This window comes from Myotis myotis, unplaced genomic scaffold, assembly GCF_014108235.1.
Source record: "Myotis myotis isolate mMyoMyo1 unplaced genomic scaffold, mMyoMyo1.p scaffold_m19_p_2, whole genome shotgun sequence".
In the NCBI taxonomy this organism is placed as follows: Eukaryota; Metazoa; Chordata; class Mammalia; order Chiroptera; family Vespertilionidae; genus Myotis; species Myotis myotis.
The window spans coordinates 146,521,487-146,545,503 of NW_023416324.1; the positions used below are offsets into that span (position 1 = coordinate 146,521,487).

General features: G+C 42.4%; 1 protein-coding gene across 17 annotated transcripts in view; it reads left to right on the forward strand.

The window, feature by feature from the left end:
- Positions 1–24,017, forward strand: part of DZIP3 (DAZ interacting zinc finger protein 3) — a 144,502-nt gene that overhangs the window by 49,325 nt on the left and 71,160 nt on the right. For all 17 annotated transcript variants that reach the window (XR_004974084.1, XR_004974085.1, XR_004974086.1 and 14 more), the window contains 6 exons: positions 1,393–1,517; positions 6,620–6,734; positions 8,752–8,871; positions 10,077–10,178; positions 11,947–12,039; positions 12,777–12,829. Coding sequence is in view for 14 of the 17 variants with exons in the window: in XM_036350078.1 (XP_036205971.1) it covers positions 1,393–1,517; positions 6,620–6,734; positions 8,752–8,871; positions 10,077–10,178; positions 11,947–12,039; positions 12,777–12,829 (608 nt within the window). In the remaining 3 variants the exon portion in view is untranslated. The remainder of the gene's footprint in view (positions 1–1,392; positions 1,518–6,619; positions 6,735–8,751; positions 8,872–10,076; positions 10,179–11,946; positions 12,040–12,776; positions 12,830–24,017) is intronic.

A 24,017-nucleotide genomic window follows, 5' to 3' on the forward strand; every position in this document is an offset into this window, starting at 1 on the left:
GTGGTATTTTTCCTTCATTGACTGGCTTATTTCACTAAGCATAATGCTCTCCAGTTCCATCCATGCTGTTGCAAATGGTAAGAGTTCTTTCTTTTTTACAGCAGCATAGCATTCCATCGTGTAGATGTACCACAGTTTTCTAATCCATTCATCTACTGATAGGCACTTAGGTTGTTTCCAGATCTTAGCTATGGTGAATTGTGCTGCTATGAACATAGGGGTGCATATATCCTTTCTGATTGGTGTTTCTGGTTTCTTGGGATATATTCCTAGAAGTGGGATCACAGGGTCAAATGGGAGTTCCATTTTTAGTTTTTTGAGGAAGCTCCATACTGTCTTCCATAGTGGCTGCACCAGTCTGCATTCCCACCAGCAGTGCACGAGTGTTCCTTTTTCTCCACATCCTCTCCAGCACTTGTCCTTTGTTGATTTGTTGATGATAGCCAGTCTGACAGGTGTGAGATGGCACCTCGTTGTTTCGATTTGCATCTCTCGGATGGTTAGTGACTTTGAGCATGTTTTCATATGTCTCTTGGCTTTCTGAATGTCCTCTTTTGAAAGGTGCCTATTTAGGTCCTTTGCCCATTTTTTGATTGGATTGTTTATCTTCCTTTTGTTAAGTTGTTTGAGTTCCCTATAGATTTTGGAGATTAGGCCCTTGTCAGATATAACATTGGCAAATATGTTTTCCCACACAGTGGGTTTTCTTGTTGTTTGTTGTTGTTTTTCTTAATCCTCACCCGAGGATTTGTTTTTATTTATTGATTGATTTTTAAAATATATTTTTATTGATTTCAGAGAGAAAGGGAGAGATAGAAACATCAATAATGAGAGAGAATCACTGATCGGCTGCCTCCCTCATGAGCCCACAACCTGGGCATGTGCCCCAACCAGAATTGAACCTGGGACCCTTCAGTCCACAGGCTGACTCTCTATCCACTGAGCAAAACCGGCCAGGGCATGATTTTTAGAGAGACAAGAAGGGGGAGTGAGAGAGAAAGAGAAACATTAATGTGAGAGAGAAACATTTATTGGTTGCCTCTCGTACCAGAAATCGAACCCACAACCTAAGTATGTGCCCTAACTGGGAATCGAACCCACAACCTTTTAGAGTATGGGATGATGCTCCAACCAACTGAACCACCAGACCAGGGCTATTGTTATTTTAGTGTTCACTTTTAAATGTCGGTCAAAAAATACCTTAGGTTGTTATACATATTTTAAGCATATGTGACCACATACAGCAGTGCTAGGATTAGAGATGTGAATAAATGACCAAAAGACTGGACCAATATTAAATTTCCCTAACTTCTCAAGTTTGGGGAATATTTGTTTATTGTAAAAGAAAAAAAAGTCTTTACATTAGCCAAACTGAGTGTTATGCTCCTACAGGATTATACGGAAGCTGAGAATAAGTTTCTAGTGATGAAGATGGTGATCCAAGAAAATGAAATTTGTGAAAAATTTATGTCTTTAGTTTATTTTGGACGTGGTTTACTTCGATGTGCTCAGAAGAGGTAAGGATTTTAACTAATGGGTAGATCTTCCCTGTCAGCTTTCTGCATTGCGAAATGGGGATGGGGATAAAAGTTTGCACAGTATACCAGGTATAATCATGCTGGGTGGATTTTTTTTCTTCTTCACCTATTTTTTACAGATAATAATTTCTTTAATGTACTTGAGAATATTAAGTGTCAAACTTAACAGGTCGTGACAGTAAGAGGCAGTATAACATAAACATTGGGATATAGTCTTTGGAGTCTGACAGACCTGGGTTCAAATACATTTGCTACCACCTACCTAATCTTTGATTTAAGGAAACTTAATGTTGGCTAAGCCTTATCTTCTTTCTTATTTGTCAAATGGAACTAAAAGTAGTGCCCACCTCATAAGATGTTGCAGGTAATTAACACAGTGCCCAGGACACAGAAATGCTATCTTAATAAATAAATGATGGTTGTAGTTTTTAATATTATCACCACTTGGAATAGGTGTTTAAGGTATAATAGAACTAATAAAGCATCGAAAGAGTCCAAATGCTGAGTTTTGGAAGTGTTGGGTATTATATATTTAGTGAAATTGTATAGGGTAATCTATATGGACTAGCAGTCTGTTCACTTCCTATTTGGAGATCCTTAGCCATTTGTAACATCATTCATTTTATTTGCTAAGCATTTATCATATTCTAGAGACTGCTAGATTTGGGGATACAATTATTTACAAAATAGACAATTCCTATTCCCATGTAAGTGATAATATTATAGATACTAATCAAATAATAAGTTGTGCAAAATTTTTATAAAATGTTATAAAAAAAGCTATGAAGGAATATAAGTGAACAATAAAAGACTTCTAGAGCCCCAGTCTGGTTCTGGGAATCAGAGATCTCGCTGAGGAAATAATGTTTAGCTGAGATCTGAAGAATGAATTACACAAAGTTTACTTGTGCAAATCCATATGAAGGATTACTGCTTGGTCCAGCCATCCTATCTAATAAAAGAGAAACATGGTAATTGCCGTACGACCGCTACCCTTCCCATTGGATAATCAGGGTGATATGCAAATTAACTGCCAGCCAAGATGGCGGCCAACAGCCAGGCAGCTGGAAGCGAACGTGAGGCTTGCTTGCTTCAGTGATGGAGGACTCCAGCGTTCCCCGCCAGCCGCTGCAGGCCTCTGAGCTGCAACTCTAAGCAACTATGTAACAAATATAGAAGCCAAAAGAAACCCCAGAAACCTGCTTTAGTCCACTGGCTTCAGCCAGCAGGATCGCAACATTGTAAGCAAAGGCCAGAAACCTACTTTTAGCAGCGGAGGCCTAAGAGCTGGAGCCAAGCCTCAAAGCTAAAGCTGGCCCAGAATAAAAAAAAAAAAGGAATGGTTGGGAGCTTCAGTCACCCCCAGCCTGAAAACAGTCCTCAGCCCCTCACCCAGACTGGCCAGGCACCCCAGTGGGGACCCCCACCCTGAAGGGTGTGTGACCAGCTGCAAACAGCCATCGTCCCCTCATCCAGGCTGGCCAGGCACCCCAGTGGGGACCCCCACCCTGATCCAGGACACCCTTCAGGGCAAACCAGTCGGCACCCACCCATGCACCAGGCCTCTATCCTATATAGTAAAAGGGTAATATGCCTCCCAGCACCGGGATCAGCGGAGCCCTGAGGCCTCCTGGCACCGGGATCAGCGTGACAGGGGGCAGCACCCAAACCCCCTGATCGCCCTGCGGCTCTGTGTGTGACAGGGGGTGGGGCCACAACCCCCCTATCCACCCTGTTCTGTTCGTGACAGGGGAAGGTGCCCCAGCCCCCTGATCAGCCCTGCTCTGTGCCTGATAGGGGGGAGCTCCACAACCCCCTGATTGCCCTGCGGCTCTGTGTGTGACAGGGTGCGGTGCCCCAACCCCCTGATCGGCCCTGCTCTGTGGGTGACAGGGTGCGGCGCCCCAACCCCCCCTCCCCCCGCCACGGGCCCTGCTCTGTGTGTGACGGGGTAGAGCCATAACCTTCCCATTGGCCCTGCCCTGAGTGTGAGAGTGGCGGTGCCCCAACCCCCTGATCGGCCCTGCTCTTTGCGTGACAGGGTACAGAGCCCCAACCCCCCTGATGGGCCCTGCTCTGTGAGTGACAGGGGGCAGTGCCCCAACCCCCTGATTTGCCCTGCTCTGTGCGTGACAGGGGGTGGCGCCGCAACCTCCCCATTGACCCTGCCTTGAGTGTGACGGGATGGTGCCCCAACCCCCCAATCGGCCCTACCCTGAGGGTGGCATCACAACCTCCTGATCGCCCTGCTCTGTGCATGACAGGGGGTGGCGCCCCAACTCCCCAATCGGCCCTGCTCTGAGCCCGACCAGGGGCTGCACCTAGGGATTGGGCCTGCCCTCTGCCACCCGGGAGCAGGCCTAAGCCAGCAGGTCGTTATCCCCCGAGGGGCCCCAGACTGCGAGAGGGCACAGGCCGGGCTGAGGGACCCCCTCTGCCCCCCGAGTGCACAAATTTTTGTGCACCGGGCCTCTAGTCCTATGTAATAAAAGCCTAATATGCTAAGTGTCCGGTACTCTGGTGACCTGTCGACTGTTCAACCAATCAAAGTATGATATGCTAATGATATGATAAGGCCGCTCGACCTCTCGCTATGATGTGCACTGACCACCAGCGGGCAGACAGTCGGCTGGTTGACCAGTTGCTATGATGTGCACTGACTACCAGGGGACAGACGCTCGATTGGTAGGTTAGCTTGCTGCTGGGGTCTGGCTGATCGGGACTGAGCAAGATGCGCCAGACATGCCCTGGAGCCCACTTGCTGTCCCTTCCCGGCCTCTATCTTGCACTGGTGGGGTCCCTCGGGGGTGTCGGAGAGCCGGTTTCAGCCTGATCCCACAGGCCACTCCCCTTGGGAAGGCACCAGACGCAGGGCCCACAGCTGGCGAGAGCCGCTGTGGTGGCTCTAGCCTCTCCCAATTGGGACTGATTGGGCGCGAGCCTGGGGTAGGCGTAGTGGGCTGAGATGAGCGGGAACAGCAGGTAGGAGCTGAAGGTGGCGTTGGACTGTGGGTGTCAGCTTGATCCCCACAGGCCACCCCGAGGGACCCCACCCATGCATGAATTCCTGCACCAGGCCTCTAGTGATCCATAAAAGCAGCACTACCTGTTAGTTCCCTGATTCTTTGGTTTATCGTCTATCCTTTGGCATGCTTGCTTTTTACTAAGGTATCCAGAAGATTCCCCACTTTGTATTCACTAGTATTATGATGTCATCAATACCAATGAACAGTGTGATATTTTGCAGAATGTTAGAATAATAAAAATCCCTTTAGTCTATATTGTGGAGAGAATTAACATAGCTCTGAGACAAGAAATGAATATATATTGCTGTCCTTCCCTCAAATATGTACACTACTCTTTATTCTCTTTACTTATGGGCATTGGGGAGAATCCATTTTCCAGATGGTTGACACTAGAAAGTCCATTATATGATATCATTTACTTTCATCCCTGACCTACAGAGAACCACCACCATTGAGCTGCCTTTCTGACTATATATTTCTTATTGCATTAATGGATGGAGTGTCACCTTGGTCTTTCCAGGGCAACGGTTGCCAATCGGTGGTCCGTGGACCACTGGTGGTCCATGAGGTCCAAAAGGTTGATGACCACTATTCCAGGGGACATTGTCTAGGGATGGACTCTGTGGTCTTATGTACTAAGTCCTTTCTAACATCCTCCCCTCCCTGAAGTTTCTTTTAATACTCTGCCACGAAGTTTCCAGCATTTCCACCTCAGTTTCTGTAGGCCATTGTTATGTCCAAGCTTCAAATAACCTTCTTAAGCAGCATGTTAGGACTGGCTTAAGGTATCCTTACTAGGAAATTAAATCTTAAGTTATGGAAGTTGTCCCATGTCAATACACATTTCCCTATCCACTAGTTCAGCACTCTTAAGGTTCATTGCTACACATGTTCTAGTACATACTAGTCAAGTTCTGTAATTCTCATGATGAATTAAGTTTGTTGTTTTTTTTTTCCTGGGCAGGGACTCTGTGTTACCATTTGGACTTTGCTTTTATGTGATCCTAGATATATTAATCTGTAGGCAATGAGTGGAGAGGGAGGATCTTGAGAAGGAAGGCATTATCTTTTGAGACATGTACTCCAAATGATATTTTTGTATGGCCCTTAAATAAAGGGAATCTGCCCCTCCTAGCAAGGAGTAGGTCTTTGCCAGTCAGAGGGGTCATGAGAATTTAGGAATTCATTGTTTCTAAGCATATTCACCTAAATGTCCCCATTCCAGATCTCAGAGTCTACTTGTTTCCTGTCAGAGCCCCGATTTTCACATAATGGTACTGTTGAGGCTGTGCTTTTCTGTTTGTTTTTTTGTTTGTTTCTTTGTTTTTGGTGCCCTTGGCCGGAATCGAACCTGGGACCCTTGAGCCCACAGGCCGATGCTCTATCCACTGAGCCAAACTGGTTAGGGCATGAGGCTGTGCTTTTGGTCTTTGCTGTTGTTCTACCCTTGTGATTAAATACTGAGCCTCATTTTCAGCATAGTTTGTCCTTATAATTAGGGTTGGTAAGGATTCTCTATGTATTATCATGGAGGCCTTTTACCCTGAGTTGATAATAGTAGTCCCATCAAGGTTATGCATTTCATCTCTTTTATGGTTTGCTGCACCTTGTGATTAAATCTGGGACTGATTTTTTTTTAACATAGATTGTATTTACCCAATATATCTACAGATTAGGGTCTCTTTAAATGCCACCATAAAGGCCTCTGTCTTTCACAGTGTGTCTTGAGTCAATAGTTGGCTGACCTGTGCCTGTCATTCTCTTTCTTCAAGGCTTCCAAGACAGTAAACAAAAGCCAATCAACTCTACAGTCCCTTTAATTACCATGGTCCCTATACTGTTCAAGTGAGCTACTACATAATCAGTTGTCTCCCCTTCCACCTGTTTTTCATCCCAATCTACCACAGGTGAGAGTCCTAGTATTTGTATTTCTATAGCATGCCAGAGGTTATCACTACCCTACTTATCACACACAAAAAAGGGTTTTTCATTTTATTTTAAACTATTTAGTTACAGTGTCACATTCAAACTAACCTTATTTAAAATGCCTTGCAGATATAATGGAGGACTGCTAGAATTTTATAAAAGTTTACAAGAAATAGGTGATACAAATGATCATTGGTTTGACATAGATCCTACGGAAGATGAAGATTTACCTACAACTTTTAAAGTAAGCAATTATTTAAGAATAACATTTCATTTCTGACTAATCAGAATCATCTTTGATAAAGTGCAGTTTATCTTAACTATGTCATATTCTATAAGAAGCACATTCTTTAATTGGAAATTAGTTTTTTATATGAGAAATAACCTTGATTTCATTACGTAGTGCGGAATGTATGATTCAACAAGTAGAGAGAAGTGAAGAGGCTGTATTAGCATTTTCAAATAAGATTAAAAGCTCTAATAATCTATTTCTTCACAGGGCTAGAACTAAATGCAATAGTTAACTTTTTTTTTTCAAATTGTACTTAACCATTTTATTGTTGATTCTAATTTTGAAAGTACTAAATGCCTCAGGAAACCGAAAAATGTGAAAATTCCTGAAGGTAAAACTAAAATTGTTCATATTTCTTTAAATGGAGAAACCACTGTTAGCATTTTCATTTATATCTTTCCAGACACTCATCCTGCTGTTTATTATTTAATTTATCCTAAACATTTTACTTTTTCACTATATGTAAAGTGATCTTTGTGTATGTTTTACATCATTTTCTTAGGATAAATTTCTAAAAGTGGAATTGTGAAGCAAGTGTCCACACACTTGTAAAGTTGCTGAGATATATCTCTATATTTTCTCTCAGAAAGTTTATACCAGGTTATAGTCTTAAGACACAGTATGAGAGTTTCTATATTTCCACATCCTCTGGGTAGTCTTTATTTTTTGGATAATTTTTACCTATTTGATAAGTCACATTGATCACTTTTTAATTTGTTTAATAAGAACATTAACAACAAGTTTCACTTGGTTAGTGTTTGAATGACATACTTCTTTCCAGACTTTTACTTTAAACCTCTTTGGATCCTTATATTTTACCTGACTTAAAGTCCAAATGCATTCCTTGAAATAAAAAGAGATGTATCATTAAAACACACAATTCAATTTTTTAGGAAGCTATAGCAACTGAAAATTGCTATATAGCCTCAAAATAGATGGGACAAAGACTGATGGAATTGAAAAGAGAAATAAAAACTCCCAGTCACAGATTATTTTAATACTAGAGGCCCGGTGCACAAAATTCATGCCTGGGGCCCCCTCAGCCCAGCCTGCACCCTCTCCAATCCAGGACCCCTCGGGGGATGTCCGACTGCCGGTTTAGGCCCGATCCCAGTGATCAGTCGGACATCCCTCTCACAATCTGGGACCACTGGCTCCTAGCTGCTCACCTGCCTGTCTGCCTGATCGCCCCCCCTGCTGGCCTGGTTACCCCCAACTAGCCTGGTCACCTCCAATTGCCACTCCCCCTGCCGGCCTGGTCTCCCCTAATTGGCCCCCCCCTCACTGGCCTGGTCACCCCACACAGCCTGCTGTTCAGTCGTTTGGTCATCCCTCAGTAACCCCCCTGCCAGGCTGGTCGCCCCACGCAGCTTGCTGTTCAGTTGTTTGGTTTTCCCTCACTAACCCCCCTGCCAGCCTGGTCGCCACATGCAGCCTGCTGTTCGGTCATCACTGTGATGTAGTCATGGACAATTTGCATATTCCTCTATTATTAGTATAGATACCTCTCTTAGTAATCAATAGAATAAGCAGACAATTTTTTGCATTTGTCAGGATAACTATATGACTTTTAAATCTGACCTAATAAAGTAATAATTTTATACATTGAAAAAAATTAACTTCTGTACTTATCTAAAGAATCCCTACTTGGTCTTGGTTATTTTTCTTTTCCCTCTTCCCTTTAAAATATTTTCCTTTATTATCCTAACATTTTTAGTGAATTTTATGCATACTTTTTTCCTTTCTCCATGTTTATATTCAGTAAGAAATTCAGTATTTCTATTTTAGCACCTTCCTATCTATTGTTTACTTTGAATGAGGAAAATACATTCTATTACTTAAAAAAAAATACATACAAATACATTCAAAAAAGTATATAACTTAAATTACTTAAAATTATGTATGGTAAAATATTGGATGTGATGTAGTCATTACTAATTGATGAGATTATTTTTATTTTTAAATCTAGGATCTTCTCAATAATTTTATCAAGACAACTGAAAGTAATATAATGAAGCAGACCATTTGCAGTTATCTAGATTGTGAAGGATCTTGTGAAGCTGACATTTTAAGGAACACCAATTATAAGGTACTATAATTATCAGTTAACTGAATATTTAAAAAATAAACTTAGATAAAAATTATTGTATTATGCATCAAAATAGTATTTCAAAAGAGTACTTATTTTAATAACAGTGATAATGCAGTTGAGAAATTGTTTGAGTATCTCTAAGAATTTAGAATTTTAATGACCTGGAATTAATTTATACCCTGTGAGTCAATAAAAGAATGAATTGGTTTTGCTAAGGGTTTTGTAATAGTCACATGTCTCTGAAGTTATAATTAATATTTCTGCTATCATACAGTAGAAATTATCTAAAATATTCTTTATAGTTAGAATTGTTATTTTATTTTCATTTATCTAAAATTTATTTTACTAAGGAGAAAGATTGTCACTCCTCAAGATTTATGTTACCAAGTAAGTGATCATTATTTTTGCTCTGGGCCTTGAGGGAGAAAAAATCATAACCAGCCTTAATTTGAAGAAATTCAACAATCAAAGTACTTCAAGTCTGGTTCCCAGTAGATATGGCAGAATAAGACTGGGAAATCACAAGATAAAATGCGATGTGATTATCAGAGCAAATATAACACCACTTCTATAAAAAAATGGAAATCTCAGTTAAAAGGCATGGGCATCCAGAATGAAGCATGTAGCAGGGAGGGCTGCTTAAAAAACATCTGTTTGTGAGAATGACAGTTGAGAATGCTTTTAATGTGTGTTTTTGTTTTTGTAAAAATGAAAACTCAGAAAGACCAAAAGAATACATTTTACGTTTTTTTAAAATAAAGATGGCTATTATAATGGGGGGAAAAAAAAGAATGGCATGATGTCTATAGCAAATGGGGTAAGTAGGGAGGAGGAGAAAGCCAAGATCTATTCATTAGGGTAAGTTAGGAATTAGGGAGGTAGACCTGGTAAAGTACAGTGCTTATGAGGCGCAAGTTCAGTCTTGGTGTAGGTGACATGGTGATATGGTTATGGTTTCCCAGGGAGGTAATAGCATTCCAATCACATACATAGCATGTAGCAGCAGGAAGTCCTGGCCACAAAATTTAGATTTTTGTCATCCAAGCAATCTACCTCTTTAAAGGAAGCATAACTGTAGTTCCAGGGAGGACACACTGGGAAGGACAAAAAACTTGTGAAGTTAAAAGTGACTTAAAGTGATATTTCTATTTATATATGATATTCTATTTCCATATCAACAACTTATTTTCATTCTTTTCCAGGGATTTTTTCAATTAATGTGCAGTAAAAGTTGCTGTGTTTATTTTCATAAGATTTGTTGGAAAAAGTTCAAGAATTTAAAATATCCAGGTGAAAATGATCAGGTATTTCATTTTTCCTTAAAAACTTTACTACATTTCTTCCTCTACCCTTTCCTCTTTTTTTCTCTTTTTTTTTTCATTTCTTCCTGTTAATATCCTTCCTCCTCTATTTTACCTCTGGTTTTTTTTCCTTATTTTTTCTGATGCTCTTCTCCTTACTATTCTTTGTTCATTATCACCATTTATTAAACAGATCTTCGTAGGGGATACTCTGCTTGTTGCTTTGCTTAGTGATTCCTATCTATTTCTTTCCCTATGGAAGTTTATACTCTTAAGAATAGAAATATTGTCACATATATTTACATAAAAGTCATAGAATCAAAGAATAGAATTGCTTAATAAACAAACAGAAAGGACAGTTATACAATTTTAAGGATAGTTTCTATTTTAAGGATAGAGAACAATGATAAATTTTATAGTCTTCAAAAATCTATTTGAGATTATGTATATTTACCTAAAGTCATATAACTAAATTGAATTCTTTGCCACTAAAATTAAAGTAAAAGTATAAAGCCCAATTCTATATTAATTATTCTTTGGTGAGTTGATTACCATAAGTTGGGTTTATGGTATTTGGTCAGAGTGTTTACATTGTGTACACAGAAAACCCCAATAAAAAAATCGTGGCATAATTTGCAACGACATGGATGGAACTGTAGTACATTATGCTAAGTGAAATAAGCCAGTCAATGAAGGAAAAATACCACATGATCTCACTCATTTATGGATAATAAAGTCCATTATAAACTTATGAACAAAAATAGACACAGAGGCAGAGCAGCCTCGAACAGACTGTCAAACTACAGCGGGAAGTCCAGGGAGGGTTGGGGGGCAGGAGGGGGTTGGAGGGGTAAGAGATCAACCGAAGGATTTGTATGCATGCATATAAGCATAACCAATGGACATAAGACACTGGGGGGTAGGGGAGGCCAGGGGATTGTCCAGGGCGGGGAAAAAAAGGACACATATGTAATACCCTTTGTAATACTTTAAGCAATAAAACAATTTAAAAAAATCATGGCATAGAAAGAGCATTGCATATGGACTTGGGAGATCTGGGTTCAAGTCCAGATTGAGCCATTATAGTGTTTTCTTTGTTTTTTTTGTTTGTTTTGTTTTACATTAGGCTGTTAATTTAACTGCTCTGAGATTCATTTTTCTAAACCATATAGTGAGGATAGTAATATCTTCATAAGGTTGTTGTGAAGATTAACAGATAAAACATGTACTTGCATTAGCATTATTCATTTGTTTAAGTACCATGTGTTTTTTATAATCTTTGATTGTTAGGGCAATCAATATTGCTCAACTTTAGAAAAAGAACTAAAAGAAAACAAGTGACTTAACAAGAGGAAATTAAGGTCAGAATGAGAGGAAATACTCAACATTTTAATTCTTTCATTTTTCCCTGTAATCCTTATATATCTAATAGAAATTCAGTGTTTCTTTATACATTTACCTAATTAGTACATGTCACTTCAAGTTGCTTTCCCTGTGCTTAGGTACTACTTCTTAGGCTGTAATATAGCTACTTAAAGATTTTGAAGTAGAAATTATTAGAGAAAAGTGCAATTATGCATTTTAAATCCACTGATACATGAGATAGACTATTTTTGAACAGCTAACTCTGTTTTTTCACATCTTTTGTTTTATCATCTAGAAACATCTGCTAACTTTTTAAAAAAATAATTAGATTTGCACATCAGTATTTTTTTATTGATTGTAATGTTTTTTGTTTTGATAATTTGTTTTTTTCTATTGATAACTTTAGAGTTTTAGTGGGAAAAAATGTTTGAAGGAAGGATGTACAGGTGACATGGTAAGGATGCTACAATGTGATGAACCTGGAATTGTTAAAATTTTGGTAAGTATCTTTTTCTTATTTTTCTTTCATTGGAATGTCATTCGGTTTTCAAAACATTTGGGATTCATAGCAATAGTATTTTTGCCATTTTCTCTTTAATGGTGACTTAATTTCTGACCTTTCTATTGCTTTGATTTCTCCAAAGTAGTATTTAAGTGATCCTTAAGAATAAGAAAATTTAAAAAGTAAAGATACACACAAACAGACACATATAAAGCAGGCTATGCCTGTACCAATGAGAAGTCTGTCATGTACCAGTGATGATAATCTGATCTGTGCCATCTAAGTTTAAAAATACTTTTAGACTTTTTGACCCTCTTTCATATCTTTCTACGAAAATATCTATAGAAATCACATATAGTACGTGTTACATAAAATGTTCTCAAATGATACTCATTTTATTTTTAAATAAATGAAATGCTTGAATTTTCAGTTTACAAATAGACCAAAATTGCAAATAAAAATAGATATTATTTCTTTATCTTTAGTAACACTCTTTTTGTATCTCATATTGATATTTAAATCCTGTAGTGATGTAAAGTAGAATTTTTTAAAAAATCAACTCTAGTTTATTGTTTATTAAAGTTGTTTATAGCTTATCTTGTCACTTCTGTTTTGTTTTATATTTGCTATAGCTTCATTCTCATTGTCTTTTTTCAAGTGTTAAGGCTAACTAGTAATATTAAAGAATTTTGAAAATTGAACTATTTAGGGCTATTTTTTTCCATCACTTGCAGTTTGAAGTTGTGAGAAAGGATGAATATATAACCATTGAAAATTTAGGAGCAAGGTAAGCTTGAAATAAAATATTTTATGTTTTTTTCTGAGCATGTATATAGTTTTTAGTTGCTTCTTTCTTCTGTGTTTCTGTCACTTGTTGGAACTCCATTAAATTTAAAGGTAATATTAATTGTGTGAAAAAATTATATTTAACTGACATTTATGACCCTCTTTTTTCCCCCTACTTTGTAGACATTTAAATTTTAAAGCAGGAAAAGAGACATTATGTGAATACTTTTTCCTTAAGTATGAAAATAATCTTTTACAGAAACCAACATATTTTTCTTACAGTTATTTACTTGGTTTTATAAAACTTTCTCCTAACTTTCAAAACTCATTCAGGCCTCTAAGCTTATGTGGCAATTAGAGGCCTGGTACACGAATTCATGCAAGGTGGAGTCCCTCAGCCTGGCCAGCCCAGCAGGGCTGGGCGGAGCCGGGGGTGGGGATGAGCTGCAGGAGGTTGGCCGGCTGGCCCTGCCCCTGATTGGGGCCCATCAGGGCTGGGGCGGCAGACAGGAGGATGTGACAATTAGAATTATCCTGTTGCTTAGATGAGGAAACTATATTACAGAGGCCTATCTAGTGTAAGCTGGGAATTTATATAATGTTGCCATTGAAATTAGAAATTCCAATATAAAAAATTCTTTTAACCCATTGTTTCTCTTTTCTGTATAAAGTGTTAATGTCTTCCATTTTCCAGTCTACCAAGGACATTGCATTGATATCATTTATGAGCTAATGAAACCCAAATCTTTATCTCCAGCATAGATCTCACCCATAAAATGTAGGTTTATCTACCTGCACACTGAAAATAACTACTTTTGCCGAAACCGGTTTGGCTCAGTGGATAGAGCGTCAGCCTGTGGACTGAGAGGTCCCAGGTTCGATTCCGGCCAAGGGCATGTACCTGGGTTGCAGTCACATCTCCAGTGGGAGATGTACAGGAGGCAGCTGATCGATGTTTCTCTCTCATCGATGTTTCTAACTCTCTCTCTCCCTTCCTCTCTGTAAAAAATCAATAAAATGTATATATAAAAAAAAAAGAAAATAACTACTTTTATGTTTCAAAAAGATCTTTAGTTCAGCATCACTACAACTGGATTTATAATCTTTCTTCCCAACACTGCTCTGTAACATTTTTTAAGTCCAGTCAATTCAACTTTTTAAATATATTGTAAATGCCTCCTTACTTCTGCCTCTGTTCTTCCACTAAACCAGATGAAGTATTATTTCTCACTTGGAATTCTGAAAACATCTTCTAAACTTGTATTTCTTTCCTTTCTTCAGTCTATTTACAGAGCCACAAGAGCACTTTTCTAAAATGAAAACTGAAATATATCACTTTCCTGCTTGAAAATCTTTCAGAGGCTTCTAAATGCTCTTAATTATGTTCAGATTCTGTATCTTGGCTCTTCAATCACTTTGGTCCCTGCTGACCTCATTAGTGTCATCTCTTTTCATTCTTTTCTTACCATATATACACCAACTATACTGGGCTTCTTTTCGTTCTTGATTGTGCCATCCATTTTATCTCCAAGCCTTGCCTGGAATACTCTACTCCTTTGGCTGAAAGCTTCTGGAAAGCCTTATGTACATTAGATTGAGGTGTCCCTATCCTGTATTCCATGTGGTCTTGCTATTAAAATGTTTATTAAGCCCTAACCAGTTTGGCTCAGTGGATAGAGCATCAGCCTGTGAACTGAAGGGTCCCAGGTTCGATTCCAGTCAAGGGCATGTACCTTGGTTGCGGGCACATCCCCAGTGGGAGGTGTGCAGGAGGCAGCTGATTGATGTTTCTTTCTCATCCATGTTTCATATATATATATATGTATGTATATATATTTCTTTATTGATTTCAGAGAGGAAGGGAGAAGGAGAAAGAGATAGAAACATCAGTGATGAGAGAGAATCATTGATTGGCTGCCTCCTGCACACCCTCCACTAGGGATCGAGCCTGCAACCCAGGCATGTGCCCTTGGCCAGAATCGAACTTGAACCCTCCAGTCCACAGGCTGATGCTCTGTCCACTGAGCCAAGCCGGCTAGGGCCTCATCGATGATTCTGACTATCTCTCTCCCTCTCTGTAAAAAATTAATAAAATATATTTAAAAAAAAACATTTATTAATTTCATTATACTTTCTTGCCTGTCTTCTTCATTTAACTGTAACCACAAAGGCAAGGACTTTATCTTACTGCTGTATTCCCAAAACATAGCATAATGTCTGGTACACATAGCATATTCAGATATAGAGATTCTGAATTCCATTATTTTGTAATGGCTATGTTATTTTTGTTTTAACAGGCAGTTTACTTGTTTGGATATGAATTGTGAACTCTTTTTCTTGGGTGCTGATTCACTCTCAGTTCAGATCTTTGACTTTAGCTGAGCTGCTTTGAGTTTATTCTATACACTAGAGGCCTGGTGCACAAAAATTTGTGCCTTTGGGGGTCCCTCAGCCCTGCCTATGCCCTTTTGCAGTGTGGGAACTCTCGAAGGATGTCCACCCCAGTGGGGACCCTTATCCCATGGAGGTTTGGCCAGCCTGGGTCAGGGGCTGATGGCTGTTTATAGGCTGGTCACACCTCCTTCAGGGTGGGGGGTCCCCACTTGGGTGCCTGGCCAGTCTGGGTGAGGGGCTGAGGGCCGTTTTCAGGCTGGCCAAGCACCCTGGTGACGTAAGCTCCCAACCTCTCCTTTTTTTCTTTTATTCTGGGATTTATTTACCTTCTATAATTGAAACTTTGTTGCCTTTAGCGGAGGCCTGCGAAAGCTTGGCTGCCTCCATCGCCAGGGTCAACCCACTCCTGCTTGCTCCAGCTCCGTGGCCACGGCTGGCTGAAAGCAGGCATCTAGGGTTTGTTTAACTTCTATAATTGAAACTTCGTTGTTTTCAGTGGAACTCAGAGCCAGGCCGCGGCAGGCAGGGAACCTTGGCTTCCTCCATCACTGGAGCAAGCAAGCCTCCTGCTCGCTCCAACTCCGTGGCTGCTGGCCACCATCTTGGTTGTGTTAATTTGCATATAGTCGCTCTGATTGGCTTGGGCATGGCTTGAGGCATAGTGAAAGTACGGTCAATTTGCATGTTTGTCTCTTGTTAGTATAGGATGTGGATGGAGATTATCAGTCAGAAATGTGACTAGAAAGAATTTGGGATCTCTTCTCTGACTCTTTCCCTTTGGAAAATTTTTCTCCACTCTCTTCAGCAGTCATGGTTCTGTGGCTGAAGTTTTCTGGTTCCGTTGACCAAGGAGAACTTTGTTTTCCACCAGGTTTTACTTAGCCCCAGAATAAAAGTTCTAATATTGATGAACTTAAAACTTCTTTTACAAACTAGTAGTCCTTTCCTTTGAGTGTGTACTCCACCGTGAGAGTTGATCTGTTCCTTCCACTCTCTGCCTTGCTTTTTGTAATTTACCTGGGTTTTATAATTGTATTCTGTGGAGAATCCTCTGATAACTGGATTGTATTACTAACTAGAGGCCCAGTGCATGAAAACTCATGCACTGGCTAGCAAATCGGGGAAAACCAAGATGGCAGCAGAGGTAAACACCGGAGACTGCTGCCTCGCACAACCACTTCAAAAATACAACTAAAGACAGAACGGACATCATCCAGAACCACAGGAAGGCTGGCTGAGTGGAAATTCTACAACTAGAAGGAAAGAGAAAAGCATACCGAGTCTCAGAGGAGGTGCAGTGCGGAAGTAAAATACAGAGGTACAGAGGTGCATGCGGAGAGGGTTGGCGGCTTAAGACACGGTTGTCTTATCAATCGGGAGGGAGTCTCAGGCTCTGAGCTCCAGTTCCGGGCAAGTCTCTGGGGACCCAGACTCATATGGGAGAAACGACTGTCTGGCATTGGTCAGAAATCGAGGGCAGCTTTCTCTCGGGGGTGCTTGCAGCGATTGCCAGGACATTGAGAAGCAGGGCCTCTGAAGGCAGGACTGAGAGCAGCCATGACTGCTCGCTCTGCCCTGTTGATCCCCTGAGACCCCGCCCTGCTGCGCCCAAGCCACAGGCTTTTGCATATGAAAGGCCTGGCCCTTTGCAATCTGATAATTACCTAACAGACTGCAGCTGGCCCAAGGCCCCAGGTCAACTTGCATTGCGTCATAGCTGGCTCCTGCTGGATAGCCTCAGGCAAAGGCTAGATTAGCACCTCCTTAGAGATTCAGGAGCCAGTGTGCCCAGTGGTCAGAGTGGGACCATCCAGATTGCAGCTCCTCGGATATATAAGGAGACACTCAGGGGGCAGACTCAGTGAGCACCAAAGCCCCATTGATGCCCCAGAGGGGTGTCTCCAGCACAGAATTTCTCCCACTGTAGACACAGCTGATTCTCATGGCCAATTGGCCTGGAGTTCAATCCCTCCCAGTGTTACCTACAACAATCAAGGCTTAACTAAAGCAAGACTGTGCACAAAGCCCACAAGGAGGTGCACCAAGAGCGTCTACCTCAGATAATTGGGGAGGCTGAACCACTGGGCCCTATAAGACACCTAGTACAGAAAGCCACTCTATCGACACAGCGAAGCATAAAAATATGCGGAGACAAAGAAACAGGACACAAATGACAGAAATGGAGGAAAGCAAACTACTGGATATAGAGTTCAAAACCACACTTTTAAGGTTTTTCAAGAATTTTCTAGAAACCACCGATAAACTTAATGAGACCTTCAAGAAATCTAATGAGACCCTTGAGGTTGTGCTAAAGGACCAACTAGAAATTAACCATACACTGACTGAAATAAAGAATATTATACAGACCCCCAACAGCAGACTAGAGGATCACAAGAATCAAGTCAAAGATTTGAAATACGAAGAAGTAAAAAACACCCAACTGGAAAAGCAAAATGAAAAAAGAATCCAAAAATACGAAGATAGTGTAAGGAGCCTCTGGGACAGCTTCAAGCGTACCAACATCCGAATTATAGGGGTGCCAGAAGAAGAGAGAGAGCAAGATATTGAAAAACCTATTGGAAGAAATAATGACAGAAAACTTCCCCTACCTGGTGAAAGAAATAGACTTACAAGTCCAGGAAGCACAGAGAATCGCAAACAAAAGGAATCCAAAAAGGACCACAACAAGACACATCATAATTAAAATGCCAAGAGCAAAAGACAAAGAGAGAATCTTAAAAACAGCAACAGAAAGACAGTCAGTTACCTACAAGGGAGTACCCATACGACTGTCAGCGGATTTCTCAACAGAAACTTTGCAGGCCAGAAGGGAGTGGCAAGAAATATTCAAAGTGATGAATAGCAAGAACCTACAATCAAGAGTACTTTATCCAGCAAAGCAATCACTCAGAATTGAAGGTCAGACAGAGAGCTTCACAGATAAGAAAAAGCTAAAGGAGTTCATCACCACTAAACCAGTATTATATGAAATGCTGAAAGGTATCCTTTAAGAGGAGGAAGATGAAGAAAATGGTAAAGATACAAACTATGAACAACAAGTACATATCTATCAACAAGTAAATCTAAAAATCAAGTGAATAAATAATCTGATGAACAGAATAAACTGGTGATTATAATAGAATCAAGGGGCATAGAAAGGGAGTGGACTGACTATTCTTGGGGGAGAAAGGGGTGTGGGGGATGCAAGAAGAGACTGAACAAAAATCATGCTCCTGTGGATGAGGACAGTGAGGGGGGGGGGTGAGAGCAGAGGGGGGGGTGGGAAACAGGTGGAGGGTCCTATGGGGGTAAAAGAGGAACAACTGTAATAATCTGAACAATAAAGATTTAATTAAAAAAAAACAACTCATGCACTGGAGGGGGTGATCCCTCAGCCCAGCCTGCCCCCTCTCATAGTACAGGAGGCCTCCAAGGTGGGAGGTGACCTGGCGATCAGGGGAAGGTGATGCCCTCATCACACCTCTGCTTCTGCCACTGCCAGCAGCGCAAGCCTTGACTGGCCCTGGTTACCTGAGCCTCGGGCGGCCATTCAAGGCTTACCTGCGCCTCAGGCATTGGCTGGGCAGCTGCCATTCAAGGCTTGCCTGTGCTAAGGGCTGGTCCTGGCGGCTGGGGGCCTGAGTGGACTGAGGAACTCCAGAGACAGGTGCCCACCTGCTGCCCCAGTGGGGCTGAGGGGATTGGGTGCTGTCATTTTGTGGCTGTGGGTGCCACCACCTTTGAGGGTGTGGTAGTCAATTAGCATATTCCCTCTTTATTGGCTGTAGGCGCTGCCATCTTGCGAGGGTGTGATTGTCAATTAGCATATTCCCTCCTTATTAGATAGATAGTGTAAAAGCTATTACATAGTGTTTTATGAATGAATGACAAAATGTTTGGTCATTTTTTATGCTTTAAAATGCTTTATTGTTATTAAAATATAAAGAAAAGCTCACAAAATATGAAAGCACAATTTAATAAATAATTATAAAGCAAGCACTTTTGTGGCATATGGCCCCATCCAAGGCAACAAATAGAATTTTTCCAGCACTCCAGAAGCACTCAACCTACCATTCTCCCCCAACTTTTCTTTTTCCTAGGTAACTGTTACCCTCACCTTTTGTTTATTTAAGCTACTAGGGGCCCAGTGCATGAATTCGTGCACTTCAAAAGGAACTGAGGGCAACGAGGCTGTGGTGGGCACAGGGGCAGGTCTTGGCCCATCGTCTGCGCCCCCACCTGGTCTCTCCCGCCGGGGCCCTGGTCCCCTGTCTGCCGGCAGCCCTGCTCCCGTGGCTGCCGTTCCCACATGCTGACACTGCCAGCCCAGCTTGTACCCTCTGACGGCGTGGAGCGATTGGGGCCAGTGCCAGCAGTGGGTGCGAGTGTTACTGTTGCTGAGAGTGGGTGCAAGTGGTGCTGCTGCCCTAATTGCCTGGGGGAGGTGGAGAAGCCCTCAGGGGCAATCGGGGCTGGCAGCTGCTGCTTGCACCTGCTGACAGTGCCAAGCAATCAGGACCAGCGCCACATACCAACTGTGGGTGCAAGTGGGGCCGGCGGTGGCAGTGGGTGTGAGTGGCAGGTCCGGTGCCAGCAGCGGGCGCAAGTGGGGCCGTCACTGGCAGCAGGTGCGAGAGGTGGCTACTGGCCCCGATCGCCCCTCAGGTGCAGGGAGAGGTGGAGAAGCCCTGAGGGGTGATTGGGGCTGGCAGCTGCCACTCACACCCACTGACAGTGCCGAGCGATCAGGGCCAGTGCCGGGTACCATCAGTAGGACTGCAGTGCACAGGAGCAAAGAATTTTCAGTAACCACCAGAGGCTCACCCCCATGGCAGCAACTGGCGCCCCACTATGGTCCCCCGCCCCCGCTCACCTGCTCCACCATCCCACCGCAGCTGATGCCCGCCATGTTCCGTGCTCTGCCACCTGATGCCGACACCCGCCATGTTCTGCACGTGCCCCCTGGTGGTCAGTGCATGTCATAGCACCCGGTTATTCAGTTGTTCCACTGTTTGGTCTATTTGCATATTAGCCTTTTATTATATAGTACTAGAGGCCCGGTGCACAAAAATTTGTGCACTCGGGGGGAAGAGGGGGTCCCTCAGCCCGGCCTGTGCCCTTTAGCAGTCTGGGACCCCTCGGGAGATAACGACCTGCTGGCTTAGGCCTCCTCCCGGGTGGCAGAGGGCAGGCCCAATCCCTAGGTGCAGCCCCTGGTCGGGCTCAGAGCAGGGCCGATTAGGGGGTTGGGGCACCACCCCCTGTCACTCTCAAAGCAGGATCGATGGGGAGGTTGCGGTGCGACCCCCTGTCACGCACAGAGCAGGGCCAATCCGGGGTTTGGGGCACTGCCCCCTGTCACACACAGAGCAGGGCCCATCAGGAGGGTTGGGGCTCCATACCCTGTCATGCACAGAGCAGGGCCCATCAGGGGGTTGGGGAGCTCCCCCCTGTCACTCACAGAATAGGTCCGATAGGGGAGTTGGGGCACCGTCCCCTGTCACACACAGAGCAGGGGGGATCAGTGGGTTGGGGCGCTGCCCTCTATCACCCACAGAGCAGGGCCAATCAGGGGATTGGGGTGCTGCCACTGTCACACTCAGGGCAGGGCTGATGGGGAGGTTATGGCTCTACCCCATCACACACAGAGCAGGGACCGTGGGGGGGCGGAGGGGGGGGGGTTGGGGCACTGCCACTGTCACACCCAGGGCAGGGCCGATCAGGGGGGTTGGGGGCGCCGCCACTGTCACACTCAGGGCAGGGCTGATGGGGAGGTTATGGCTCTACCCTGTCACACACAGAGCAGGGCCCGTGGGGGGGCGGGGGGGGTTGGGGCGCCACCCTCTATCACCCACAGAGCAGGGCCGTTCAGGGGGCTGGGGCGCTGCCCCCTGTCACGCTGATCCCGGTGCCGGGAGGCCTCTCGGCTCCGCTGATCCCGGTGCTGGGAGGCATATTACCCTTTTACTATATAGGGTAGAGGCCTGGTGCACGGGTGGTGGCCAGCTCGTTTGCCCTGAAGGGTGTCCTGGATAAGGGTGGGGGTCCCCACTGGGGTGCCTGGCTAACCTGGATGAGGGGATGATGGCTGTTTGCAGCTGGTCACACACCCTTCAGGGTGGGGGTCCCCACTGGGGTGCCTGGCAAGTCTGGGTGAGGGGCTGAGGGCTGTTTTCAGGCTGGAGGTGACTGAACTCCCAAACGCTCCTTTTTTCCTTTTTTTTTTTTTTATTCTGGGCCAGCTTTACCTTGAGGCTTGGCTCCAGCTCTTAGGCCTCCGCTCCTGAAAGTAGGTTTCTGGCCTTTGCATACAATGTTGCGAATCTGCTGGCTGAAGTCCGGCGGTATTTGTTATGCAGGCTCAGGCCTGCAGCCGCAGGCGGGGAATGTTGGTTTCCTCCGTCACTGAGGCAACCAAGCCTCATGTTAGTTTCAAGCTGACTGGCTGCCGGCCGCCATCTTGGCTGACAGTTAATTTGCATATCTCGCTGATTAGCCAATGAAAAGGGTAGCGGTCGTACGCCAATTACCATGTTTCTCTTTTATTAGTGTAGATAGGATAGCTTAAAAAAAAAACCCGACCTATAAAAAACTTCAGTGTTTAAAAATGCATTTATAAGTAGTACATTTATAAAGAATAGTATGGATTATTTCCTTATAAATGCATTTTAAAAAAATATATTTTAATTGACTTTTTACAGAGAGGAAGCGAGAGCGATAGGGAGTTAGAAACATCAATAAGAGAGAAAGATCAATCAGCTGCTTCTTGCACACCTCCCCCTGGGGATCTGCCTGCAACCAAGGTACATGCCCTTGACCAGAATCAAATCCGGGACCCCTCACCCCTCAGACCGACGCTCTATCCACTGAGCCAAACTGGTTAGGGCATAAATGCATTTTTAAACACTGAATTTTTTTATAGATCAAGTTTTTCAAGCTATAATTTATATACAGTGAAATTCCCTGTTTAATAATAAACATTTAGCCTGGTCTGTATGGTTCAGTGGTTGAGCATTAAGCTATGAACCAGGAGGTCACAGCTCAATTCCTAGTCAGGGCACATACTTGGGTTATGGGCTCAATACCAAGTAATGGGTGTGTATATTCTTAATATATTTAGTTTTCTGTGTATATTCTTGTAATATTTTGTTAGATTACATATATATACTAGAGGCCTGTCACATGAAGAGATTCGTGCAATAGGCCTTCCTTCCCCTGGCTGCCGGAACCAATTTTCCTCCGGCACCCGGGATCCAGGCCTTTGGTCTGGCCGCAGCAAGGCTTGGCTTCTCCACTATGACCCCAGCGAGGCTTGGCTTCTCCACTGCAGCCGCAGCGGAGAAGCCAAGCCTCTTCAGTCTTCAGTCGTCAATTTTCACTCCGGCTGGAACCTTCAGTCTTCAGTCTTCAGTCTGGAGCCTTCAGTCTTTGCTCTGTGCCGGCATATGCAAATTAACCACCATCTTTGTTGGGTTAATTTGCATACTCATCTGATTGGCTGGTGGGTGTAGCATAGTGACACCAATTTGCATGTTTCTCTTTTATTAGTGTAGATTGGATTTTCTATGCTTTTGCAAATGATTTTTAAAATTTCAATGTCTATTTTTGTATTATAAGGAATTTATTTGTGTATATTAAACTTCTTGTATCCTGTGAGTTGAGAGTTAATAGGTCTAGTAACCTTATGTAGATTGTTTTAGGTTTTATATAGATGTTCATGTCATCTGTGCATAAAGATAACTTTTTTTTTCCAGTCTATATGTACTTATTATATTTTATTGCTCTAGCTGTGTCCCCTGGTATAGTGTTAAATATGAGTGGTAAGAGCAGACATGTTTGTCTTTTCCAGATCTTCGGAAGAACCCTTCAGTTTTTCACCATTTAGTATGTTGTTAGCTGTAGATTGTTTTATAGATGCCCTTTTTCAAATTGAAGAAATTCTTTTCTCTTCCTGTTTTTTCCAAAGAAATTCTTATTAATGGAATTGAATTAATGCTTTTCTGCATGCATTGCTGTGATTATATGTTTTTCTTCTTTAATTTGTTAATGTGCTAAATTATGTTATTTTCAAATGTTGAATTAATCTTATATTCCTGGATACATAACAGTTGGTCATGATCTGTTTACTTTCTTCATATTGCTGCTGTTTTCTTTTTCTAGCTTTACTAAGCTATAGCTGACATATGACATTGTGTAAGTTTAAGGTGTACAACATGATGATCTGATATATTTACTTACTATGAAACAATTACCACAATAAAGTTAGTTATCACTTCCATTATCTCACAAAATTAACATTTTTTGTGGTGAGAACTTTTAATATTTACTTTCTTAGCCACTGTCAAGTATACAATACATTATTGTAATTATGTTCACCTTGCTGTACATTGGATCCCCAGTTTATATCCTTTGACCCCTTTATCTCTTTGCCCTCCACTGCTCTACCAATCACCAGTCTCCTCTATGTTTCTGTGAACTTTTTTTTTTTTTTAGCACCCTCATGTAAGTGAAATCATACAGTATTTATCTATCTAGCTTGTTTCACTTAGCACAATGCCCTCTGGGTTAATCCATGTTGTTGCAAATAGCAGGATTTCCCTCTTTCTTATGGATGAATAGTATTCTAGTGTATATGTAAATGCATGCATGTGTGCGTGCATGGGTGCGCGTGTGTCCAACATTTTCTTTATCTATTAGTCCATTGATAAATACTTGGGCTGCTTCCATGTTTTGGTTACTGTAAATAATATGGCAGTGAACATGGGGATGTAGTTATTCAAAATGAGATTTTGTTT